This window comes from Anopheles coluzzii, chromosome X (genome assembly GCF_943734685.1).
Source record: "Anopheles coluzzii chromosome X, AcolN3, whole genome shotgun sequence".
Taxonomy (NCBI): Eukaryota; Metazoa; Arthropoda; class Insecta; order Diptera; family Culicidae; genus Anopheles; species Anopheles coluzzii.
Genome location: NC_064669.1, coordinates 3,330,980 through 3,342,479, shown reverse-complemented (window position 1 = coordinate 3,342,479; position 11,500 = coordinate 3,330,980). Strand labels below are relative to the sequence as shown.

General features: G+C 48.0%; 1 protein-coding gene across 2 annotated transcripts; it reads right to left on the bottom strand.

Annotated features, from left to right (window-relative positions):
* Positions 1 to 906: 906 nt before the first annotated feature.
* Positions 907 to 7,132, bottom strand: LOC120951321 (neural Wiskott-Aldrich syndrome protein). Of its 2 annotated transcripts, none has more exons than XM_040369990.2 (9): positions 7,029 to 7,132; positions 5,955 to 6,306; positions 4,767 to 4,994; positions 4,477 to 4,576; positions 3,373 to 3,510; positions 3,011 to 3,282; positions 2,751 to 2,876; positions 2,223 to 2,600; positions 907 to 2,044 (listed from the first exon to the last, which is right to left on the bottom strand). In XM_040369990.2, the coding sequence occupies exons 2-9, from the start codon at positions 6,087 to 6,089 to the stop codon at positions 1,763 to 1,765; spliced, it is 1,659 nt and encodes a 552-aa protein (XP_040225924.2). In that variant the 5' UTR covers positions 6,090 to 6,306; positions 7,029 to 7,132; the 3' UTR covers positions 907 to 1,762. The 2 variants fall into 2 exon arrangements, with proteins under 2 accessions (XP_040225924.2, XP_040225916.2); XM_040369982.2 differs by having other exon boundaries at positions 6,940 to 7,063.
* Between the last annotated feature and the right edge of the window lie 4,368 nt (positions 7,133 to 11,500).

Sequence of the window (11,500 nt, the reverse complement as noted above, 5' to 3'; positions counted from 1 at the left end):
GTATACATTGCAGTAACACAGAAACCTCAACTCATTTATTCTATTCTATTTGGGGACGTGGAATTGGCGTCTGGGGAGCGCAAGCAGTTGGGAACAAATGTATATTGGAACGAATAAACTGCTTATTTATATTTTAAAAAAATCTATTCTATGGACTACTTAGATGCAACAACACAACGTTGCATACTATGATATCTAACAGAACATTCCCTGAAGAGGTGAGTCGGACGAGGCGGGGAATATTCCTTGGGAGGAGAGGATTAAGTAGGAGGTGGTGGGTGGAATTATCGCAGATCTCGGTCGGTCACCTCGGAGATCTCGGTCGGCTACCACAACGGAGAGATGGAGAAAGAGAGAGATGAAGGAGCTGCACTATTATTGGGATTATTGGGGGTGTGTCACTGATCAGGGAAGTTCAATCCACACCAAGCTAGAATTTTCCAGCACTTTTCCGACTATTCCGGACGCTTTTTGCTTGCAATAAAGTTCAAAGCACGCGTTCACCTCAACAAGCTGATATAGCCAGAGTAGAGGACTAGCCCGAAGTAGAAACAAGGCGCGGATATCTACCTTAAAAGTACACTTGCTTCTGTTTTCCTAGATTCTTATAGCACCAAATGGGGTATAGCATATAGCTCCCCTGACCATGGTATAAATTCTTTTCTCATGTTGGAAGTTGCTCACAGCAGGCCTGAAAGAAGTCATATCACTTGCCTAAACTTGTCGGGCAGCGTTACTGTACGCTCAGTCTGGGTGTTGAGGACGCATCCTGAGCAGTAAAACACCGGCATTGTGGTGTGGGGGGGCAAGTAAAAACAAAACAAACAGTTTATGTAAATAATAACAGTAATGTTCTGTTCGGATCATCAACACGCACGATAAATGCAGAACATCTCTAGCCGATGGTTAATGTGAATAGAACAGTATTTTATTATAGTATTTGCAATTACAAATGATCATTAATTACAACCGGCTCTATCGCGTGATCAGTTTATCATTTCCTCATAACTTTGACAAAGTTAAATAACAAGCGTGTTTCTGTTTTAATGGTTCCATTTGGGAAAGGACAAAAAAAAAAGTACAACAGCTTTCTGTGCATTGGACGCGTGAATGTTTTTGGGTTTTCCGCCCCAACGCACGACCACATTGAGCAACAACAGAAAAAAATTGCGATTATAATGTTTTTGTTAATTCTGATAGGCACCTACCGTACGCATGATGTGTTAAAAGGCGCTGAATTCAAAGTAAACACAATTACTTGTTTTTTTTTGTTGAACAATTTGCATCTCAATATTAACAAACTTTCAGAACAATGATGAAGTACCCAAATAAAGCAATAGGGAGTACTACCGGTTTTTTTTAGTCTGCGTGTAAATAATGCACTTTTTGTTCTGTATTATGAGCTTTGCAAAACGAGGACACTATTCATATCCCACGAAAATATAAACGAAACGATGCTGCACACGTTTGGCAAACAGCATGCTGATAGTAAGTAGTAGTAGTTCAACAGTACTTATTGTTTTCTCTTCGTATGTCCAATAAAAATGTAAACAAAGCGGCGTTATTACACGGGGAATGCTTAATACAAACGCGAAAAAACACGACAGGTTTAACAAATTCGGCTAACGCACGCATTGCGGATGCACGACGTAAAAATGTAAAAAATAAAGAATTAAATGCTAAAATAAAAACACCTGCAGAAAAAAAAAACAATGTAAGAAACAACACCGCCGCTGCTGCTTTTTTTTTTTGGGCTGTTGCTCTAGTCCTCCCAGTCGGTGTTGTTGGAATTGGAATCACTGTCATCCTCGTCCGAGGGTCGAATGACGCGGCCCCGTTCGGCCAGGGCGCGGCGCAGCGCATCGGCCAGCGCATCGGTGCCGACGTCACCGGTGCCACCTCCTCCCGCGCCGCCACTGTTGCGTTCCGCGTTCAGCTCCCGGTTGGCGACCGGGCGCAGCTGGAAGCCCTGCTGTATCTCCGTCATCAAATCGTTCCGCATGTCGCCACTGCCGGTACTGCTGTGTGCGCTTTGGTCCACTTTCTACACGCACACACACACACACACACACCAGAGGAAAAGAAGAAAAATGTTGTTAGACATTTGATCGACCGACAAATGATACCAGAATGAAGGAGAGATAGTTAAATCGGCCCCAAAAACGGGATCAATAATTAAAACTAACTTTAGTGTGGACAAACCGGGCACGCCGGCCACTTACCTTGAGCGTAGTGCCCTTGCGTATGCTGTCGAGCAGGGCGGAGCGGGCATCGCCACCCTCATCCGAGCCGCCGCCGCCGGCCGATCCACCGCCGCCGGGGATGGCCGGGGCGGGCGGCTTGAGAGACGGCATCATCGGGGGCGGCGGCGGCGGCACAGGCCCGACCGGCATCGGCGGGGGCGGCGGTGGCGCAGGGGCAGCAGCGACGGCCGGCGGGGGCTGCATCGGGGGCGGTCGCATAGCCGGCGGCGCCACCTTCGGCGGCGTGGTCGGCGGTAGCGGCGGCAGCGTGCGGTGCGGCGGCGGCGGCGGCGGATTGCGCGTCTGCCCGTTCTGGTGGTGGTGGTTTCCGCCCGGCACGCTCGGCGGCGGCGGATGCTGTTGGGGATGATGATGATGTTGATGGTCAGGTGAGTGGTGCTGGTGGTGCGAAGGGGGGGAGGAGCAAGGTGGCGTTCCGGGCGGTGGCGCCTCGGTATGGGGGGTGGTAGTAGTAGTAGTAGTAGTAGTAGTAGTAGTGGTACGAACCGGTACGGGCGGTGGCGCCGGAGGCTTCTGCTTGCGGCCGCTGCTCTGCTCCGACTTGACCGTGTCGAGCACGTTGTTCGTCTGGATGAAGTCGTAGATAAACGCGCACGTATCGCGATCCTTCAGCTGTGGTAGGCGCAGAAGGGGTTTACAGCGTGTCCGGACGGTTTGGGGGAAAACACATGCGTGCGTGAAAGGGGGAAAAAACGGAAACGAATAAATTTCATCATCCGTGCGAACGGCGGCGGCTGCCCACTTACGTGCTGATCCCCGACGCCCGCCTTCTCGAGGAACGGTTTGAGCGATTCCTGCGCGCCGATCAAATCGAAGCCACTGTGCGGGTCCCAGCCGACGTGCGTCACGTGCTTGAAGTTGGACGGCGACCCGATGTCGGACTTCTGCAGCTTGCCCATGCCCTTGACCTTGCGCGGCTTCTGGTGCAGTGCGCTGCCCAGGCTCGGAGCGACGGCAGCCAGCGGCTGTGCTCCCTGCTGCATCGGCGGCACTGCCGGCCCGGAAAAGGGGCTCGCAACTGTCAAGGAAGATAGTTTGGATTTTTTTTTAAATAATAATTTAAACCAGTTCCTTTCTCGCGGGCTCAATGATCTGGCGCTGCGCTTACACGGTTGCTTGTTCCGATAGGTGACACCCAGGTCTGCATCGGGAATGTTCGAGCCGGTTCCACCGCCCGGTATCGTTTGCAGCGGTGGTGGCCTGGCCGGTGGCGGATCCTTCCGCGTGTTGTTGCGCTTGATACGCTCTGCAAAGCGCGCGGGGAGGGGTTTGATGATAAAGGGAAGGGAGAAAAAGCAAGAAAGAGAGATGGAGGGCGAATAAATAAAGGATTTAATGAAATTAATGGCGACATTCGAAATACACGCTACACCAATTAGGGAATATAGTCTACTTTTGATCTTCCTGCTACTGCGGCGACTGTGCCGATTGTAGTTCAAGCACCACCAGCACTTCATATCGCAGCGGGCACGATCGAAAACTAAGCTAAGCATATATATCCGCTCCTGACAAGCCATCATCGGATCGATTGATGCTCCCTTTCTGGAGGCTTTTTCGTTGCTCCAGATCCATATTTTTAGCCCACACAATCGCCATAAAAGCGTTGTCCCGTGGGGCGTACACCGTTCGATCCTAACCATCCTGTGTCTTGGATCTATAGCTACGTAGGTGGTGCGTGTTTGCAGCGAGGAAAATTGCATTCAATAGTAGACGAACGACCTTCGGGGGGTTGGATTGATTTCGCGTGTTTCTTAAAAGTGGGGCTGCGTGGCAGCCATCCCTCTCTTTTGCTACAGTGTGTCAACGCACACGCACATACACACTGTTGCTGAATCGTGGTGTTTTCCGTGCCACCTATCGGGAAGGTACGTGCCTCGGGTGGGAACCGTGCCCTCTCCGTCCGGCTTATCGCATCCGTCCATTTACCTTCCCGAACCGGCACAGGAATGGGGAAATGCTACCACTAACCAATGGGTCCCCCCTCCTCACCACCCCTCTTGGGCAGTGGGGAAGGTTTAGGTAAACACAGCAGGCCGCGTTTTTGTAGTGTTAACCATTTCGTTATTGTTTTGTTGCTTCTTCTTTTTTTTTGTATTCCAATTATCATGTCGGAGCTAAACCTGTGTGGACTATGCTAAAAAAAAACACCCATGCCCTTCGAGGGACAACCACTACTACCCCCTGTGTCCGTACTATCAGCTTAGCTGCTTACCGTCGCGCCTCCGGTTGCGATTGTGAATGGTGGTAAGGGTCGTGTTCATCACCGCAGCCGCTTCGTCCTCGGTAGCAAAGTTAAATGCCACTATACCATCCTGGTTTGCAGTTGGTCCCGCGGGGCGTAAAGACAGCAGCAAAAACAAAATAAATAAACACAAATTTGGGCATTAGAGGTCATAACGTACGGACGAGCGCACAACAGCACAACAAATCCGTGTTGCTGCAAAAATGATAAAAAAACAGAAACAGAAACAAAAGGAAAAGGTTATAAAACTAGGCAATTACCTGTCCCTCGAACGTGATTAGGTACGGTTTCGGTTGCGTCACCTCGATCTTCTCGTACAGCTCCTGCTCCCACACCATCTGGTTCGCCTTGAGACAGTACAGCCGGAAGTAGTACGACTTGCGGATGTTGTCCTTGATGAAGCAGAGCGCACCGGTGCACCGCTTCACCCAGGAGGCGTGGGCCGGCGACTGGGTCGTGTACAGCTGCACCACCGCCGTGCTGAGCGACTGAGGCGGTGGGGCCGGCAAAAGAAAGCAAACGAACGTTCATTCCCCCGAATATGAGTACATTTAGGATAGCACAAAAACTTTACTTGGTGGAGCAAAAAGGGTCGATGGTAGTCGATCGTTAACGTTAATATATTATTTTTAGCGAATAGTTTTTTTTACTCCAAAGCCTGAGTCACAAGATAAATAAGGGAAAATATATTATCTACGATTTTTTTTAATAAAAGGAAAGAAGCGGCCATGTTTCTGAAACTGAGTGGACTGGAATGCAATACTGAAAATCTAACTGATCCGTAAAAGTGATGGAATAAATGAAGTTTTCGTCAGAAACGATTCCGCCTGGCTTTGCAGTTTTCTGGAGTAGGTGCGAGTTAGTGTTTTCCGGATAGTAGGTCTGGAATCAGTTTCGGGAATCGATTCCAGAATCGGCCCTGGAATTGGAATCGGCTCCGAAATTGACTCCGGAATCGGTTCTGGAATTGGTTTCGGAATCGGCTCTGTAGTCGTAATTGGTTCTGGAATCGGTTCCGGAATTGATTTTGAACACGGAATCGGAATCGGGTAGATTCGATTCTGAGCTCCTAACACTAATCCGAAACGAAATATTGAAAAATGTTTTCCAATGTTTTCCAATCAATAAAATTGTCGTGCTATTAAAAATCATTTTGCTGCTAGCTTTTGGTGAGAGAAATACCTTAACATGGACCAGTGTGTTAAGCCTTTTTATCGCTTAACATCGACGACTTAAAAGGGCATTGCAACTGTACGCGATAAGGTCCCTCTTAGCGGGGGATAAGATAAGCCCCTGCTGCTCTTCTTCCCCACGATAGTTTTGGCAAGCGCCGCCAGGAAACCTTCCGGGCGTGCTCGATTTTACACTCCCCCTTTGCTCTACCCGTGGTGGTAATAAACGCAAATATATATATTTGTGTACCCTTAAAGCGAATCGATGAATCATACCTGACATCGACGGCCGAGCAGGCGGAAAAGCTGGTCATTTTCGTCGTTCGTCAGCAGCGTGCTGGGCCGGTTCGCTTTGCTGGCCGAGGACGAGTTCCGGTCAACCGCATTCTCTCCACCCGCCGGTTGTTTCATGCCTGCTTTTCCTGGCTGTTCAGAGCGTTTGCACGAGTCAGCAACGCTTCCGGTATGGTTCGCTCCCCCCCCCCCGGATGTAAATACCACCCAGCCGCAGCCGCGCACCCCTTATTTGGAGGAAGCCTCTCGTCGCCACAAATCCGGGCCGATCCACGCGCGCACGTTGCTGTTTTCTGTTGTTGCTGTTTTGTCACTATTGTCACTACAATTTGGTCTAAAACATATATAAATATACATATAAATACAACAAATTGAAGTACACAAATTCAGCTTCCGTTCGAAATACCACCACACCCGCGAGTGAAGTGAAGGTGGGATGCGTGTTTTGTTGCGAAAGGAGTGTGTGTGTGTTGTGTTGGGATGGGCGTAGGCGTGTTGTTGGGTTGCGTGACGCACAGCAGCAGCCGCGAAGAGCGCCGCGATAAGATAATGCGCTTCACCGTAATTGTGTGCAGGGGTACTACCACCAGCAGCTGCATTGAAAGCTCGTACAGGAAGGGAAAAATGCTACGCCTAGCGCGTTCACAGCACAGCAGAAGAGCATGTGATTTGATTATGGGAGTGCGGCGGTGGAATAAAAAAAAACAATGCAATGTCCCAACACGACCACTTGTTCACTTGCGCTCTGGGACACACCACACCAAACGACTAGTTTTTTTTTACATTCCACAACACATCAATACAGCCATCCCAAAAACAATTACTAATAAGTTCCGTCTTATTTTTTGCACACTGTCACTGACATTCGCACCCTCAGTTAAAAAAAAAAAAAAAACTACACAATCACACACACCAACGATCCCAACACACGAATGCGAGCAAAATATTAGATAAAAAACACACCCACCTGCACTGTTTTCCACTACAGACGGCCCACAGAGAGAGAGGAGCAGGCAAATTGATTCAATCCCATCACATCTACCACCCAATACTGACCCGAGACTGCGAATGTTTTGCTAACTTCCCAGCTGGCACTGTCACACACTCGTATTCCCCCGTTTCGTTTTCTTTTCCCTTTTGTTTTCTTATGGTGTTTCCTCGCTGACAGCAATCGTCAGCCCGATGACGGCTGGAAACGTCATGTGCGCTGTACGCATTTGTTAACCTTGATGTCAGCGGACAGCAACGCCCCACGGTAAAGGAGATGGAATGTGTTCACATGAAACGAGGAATAATGAAACCGGGTGGTGGAATCTACAGCATTCAGACTATTCGTCAGTTTACATACAGATGTCCCCCGAGATACGACTGTATTTGGAGACCGAAACAATGTCCCAAAGCAAGGCGTAAAGTCGAATATCTGTGAATATAAAGTTTGTAACCGATGTGTTGAAGGGTCGGAATGTATGATATTGTGCATTTTATTTAAAATAATGTTCGATAATGTATTTATTTTACTCCAAAAGGTGTTTACGCGACATCGATATTCAAGATCGGGTAGTTGTGAAATCTTTGGAAATGTGTCTGTAACGGTTATCAGGCATTAGGTGAATTCGTGGTGCCCAAAATGAGGATTAAGAGTAAGCATGAATCAGCTTGCTCTTTCCAAATCTAGAGGGGAATTAAATCTACTGATACCAAAATTAAAGCTACCCTCATTGATAACAAATAGCTACTTAAAAGAACAACACTGTATGCCCTTCACATCCGGAATTAAACCCAAAACAGAGAATCCCCCGTGATATACAATTAATCCCCAAAAACTATCCATGGGTGGAAACTTTAACCATAGACTGTGCATATCTTACAGAACGCATGATAGAGAACCCTACAGCAAGGGAAATACATAAAACAATGATTAACTTCATTCCTCCTTCTTCAATTGCACAAAATACATACCCAGCATTAAAATGGAACAAAATAGGGCGAAATATCAATTCAAATGAACACAGCTCAAAACAAAGAACCTTATACTATTTACTAGTAAATGAAAAAAATAATACTCAGGATCAAAAATTCAAACATAATTACAAATCGGTTCCAAATTGCTCATATTGCGGAAATACTGAAACATTAGAACAAAAATTTAAAAACTGCAGACAACTTGAAGAATACTGGTGTTGTGTCCGCATAAATGAGACATGATACGTGTTGTACGGCACAAACAGAATATGTGTTTTATTCCTATCTTTGGTATGGGTAATACAATAACACGTATATAAATAGAAACGCACACACACACACGCGATGCGGGGAGAGGACGAATGGTCCGGCTCGCGCCGCGATCCTCACTGAGGACGTCACCGGATGACAACCCTGCTGTCAACGGCGAGCCCTCAGGATGAGGCAGCGGTCTGTCCACAACAACTGGGATATGTTTAAATAAATTATTGAATCGTACCACATAAAACCTCTTACATTCAACGAATTATCTTAACCAGAACTGAGAGGCATAAATAAGCAAAATGGAAAAAAAATCACGAGTCTTTTCATCAACTACGTAGAATTGATAGAAAATAATGCAATAAAACATATAACGAGTAAAAACACGTTGAAGGTCATGATAAATTAGGGAATAGTTTGTAAGCACATATACGGATTTGTACTGTTTTAATAAAACAAAATTAAAAAAGCACAGAAATTTAAAAAAAATTACACCAATTTCTTCTAAATGACAACTTTTCACTGTCAAAATCAAAATCGTCGGAACTCGAGGGACGCCTGTACATGGTTTGGTCCAAGAGTTTTCATAGCTGTGGGGAACTTTATTGACTCTTTTTTCTTCTTCTTTTGGGTACAACAACCGCTGCCGGTCAAGTGGGCGCACGGGATGATTCCCGACGTGCATCGGTGGATGGGAGACGGAGACATGGTGAGGTGGATTTCCATCTTTCGCAGGTGCTTAGCGGACCTGGGGGGCGATGGGTGCTCGATAAGGAGACCCATCGCAAATCGGTCCAAAGGGCGCATCGACCGGGGGCTCTCCGAGTCGCCAGCGCCTTCCAGACCGTGTCTTATGATGCCGCTTGCGTTGTCGCCAACACCACCCCGTTAGTCCTCCTCATGCAGGAGGATATCCGCTGCCAAGACGAAAAGGTAGCGAGTGGTGGCGTTCAATCGGACATACGGAAGCGGCAACGGGAGGAGACGATGAGGCGCTGGCAGGACCAGTGGACAACGGGTGCAGGGCAACCTGGAGCACCAGGACTGAAGACGAGGAGGCTGATTCCAGACATTAATCTCTGGGTCAGCCGCAAGCATGGGGAAGTCGACTTTTTCCTCACCCAGCTCCTCACGGGGCACGGGTTCTTGCGCTCCTATTTCGTCGAGAAAGGCATCCTGGAAGGCTCGCCCAACTGCCCTGAATGTGGGGACGCCGTGGAAGACGTTGAACACGTGCTGTTCCACTGTCCACGGTTCGATCGGATCCAGAATGAGATGCAGCAGCGGTGCCATCCCCGAGTAACAATGGATAACATCGTCTCGGAAATGTGCGCCCGCAGCGATACGTGGGAGGCCGTCCGCGCCGCCGCCAGGACAATCTTCTCCACTCTCCAAGCGAGATGGGATGTTGAGCGTCCACCAACGGCAAGGCGACGCAGGCGGGCCAGACGGCGGGCGAGGGACGCAAATGGTGGTCCCTCAGGCCCTGCGGCACGGCAACAACCCGCGCCGCAAGGGCCACCGTAAGCTGGAAAGTTACTAATCTTTTATCTCTTTTCTTTTCGTTTCTTTCCAGCTTTCTTTTTCTCTTCTCTCATCTATTTTCAGCTTTCTTCTATCTCTTTCTCCTTTTTCTTGTTTCCTCTATCCAAATTTCGTTTCAGGAGAACTGCATTACGGGCTTGGAGTGGTGACCAACGATGCAGACCCCCCATTGCCCACCCGAAGCGTGGGCGATAGGACCAAAGGGACCGCGTCGCACCACGGAAAGCAGCGTAATAAGCAGAATCATCAGACTAGATCGCCGCAGAAGATGCGTCGTGACCCAGGGTGCAACCGCACACACGACTCCGCATGAAGTAATAAGCACCACAAGCGTACCGGCCGAGTTGGGTGAGTCGGAGAGGGGGATGGGATGGAATATGCTCACTCTTCGTTAACACAAAAAAAAAGAAAAAAAAAAGGTGCTTAGCGGACATGGGTTCTTTCGCGAGTATCTGAACGTCTGCAGGTTTGCTTCGTCCCCGGAGTGTCCACGGTGCGCAGCGTCGGTCGAGTCTGTGGCCCACGTCATGTTTGAGTGCCCAGTGTTTGACGACACGCGACGCGAGCTGCTGGGCTGGGGGACACCCGAGGCAGGCATCAAATTTTGTTTGCGCAATGAAATAAACGCTGCGGAAACATTCCGCATGTTACAAAAAACCTTCGGGGAAGAGTCTTTGTCGAAGAAAAATGTGTATAAATGGTACAGTGAATACAAGAATGGCCGTGAGAAGGTCGAAGACGAGGACCATCCGGGGAGACCTTCCACCTCGACCAACGACGCCCAGGTCGTCCAAATCAAGGATTTGGTGGTCAACAACCGTCGGTTGACGATACGAGACCTTTCGGAAAGTGTTGGGATTTCAAAAGGCTCAGTCAACATCATCCTGAAAGATGTTTTGGGGTTTTTGCAGCTGGTTTTTGCACCACGATAATGCACCCTCTCCCATACGGCCTTCATTTTGAGGGAGTTTTTCGCAAAAAAAAACTGGCACCCATATTGTTCCGCATCCGCCGTATTCGCCATATTTGGCACCAGCCGACTTCTGGCTGTTCAACAAGTTAAAACGGCCGCTTCGGGGACACCGTTTTGATACTATCGAGCAGCTAGAAGCCGCAACGACGGCGGAACTAAAGGGCAACCCTGCATCCGCGTTTTCCATTCCTGCTTCGAGGAGTGGGAGAAGAGGTGGAAGAGGTGCACTGCATTGGAAGGGGATTACTTCGAAGGTGATGACCTATATTTGGCCGAAAAAACAAATCATTTAAGAAAAAAACGCAAAGTCACCTTACTATTTGGACACTATGCTTTTTAAACATATTTTGGGCTTTGTGAGCTTTGTGAGAATATTTTGTATTTAACATTTAAACATAGATTTTGAATTGACACTCGATTACACTTGTTTAGCACGTGAATAAGGGGGTGTTTGAATTTCTATGTATGAAGCCTTCTTCGTGTCCTGTCGCCCCTTTTTATGCTTTCCTTGCGAACCGAACGCGATCGGTTGAAACCCGAACCGATATCTCACATATTTTAAAACGCGCGTTTACGACAGGTCGTTGGGTACCTTGCGAAAAGTTTCCAACGGTAAAAGTAAGGCTCAGCCCTCTACGTTACGCTAGCGTTACGCGTAACGCCTGTTAATCACAAACCCAAGCAACATTTTTGAACGTTTGTTTTAACCGCCGTGGATGAGCAAATTAATAGATAATAATGTCTTATTATTGTTTACTTTTATATGATAATTAGAAAAGCTTTGTTG

What these genes read in the sequence shown, in the direction of transcription:
- LOC120951321 (XM_040369990.2), bottom strand. Translation starts at nt 6,089, where the DNA reads ATGAAACAACCGGCGGGTGGAGAGAATGCGGTTGACCGGAACTCGTCC. An exon ending in TGCTCGGCCGTCGATGTCAG is followed by an intron (nt 4,995 to 5,954) that starts GTATGATTCATC and finishes CCACCGCCTCAG; the next exon opens with TCGCTCAGCACGGCGGTGGT. An exon ending in GCAAGGGCACTACGCTCAAG is followed by an intron (nt 2,045 to 2,222) that starts GTAAGTGGCCGG and finishes GTGTGCGTGTAG; the next exon opens with AAAGTGGACCAAAGCGCACA.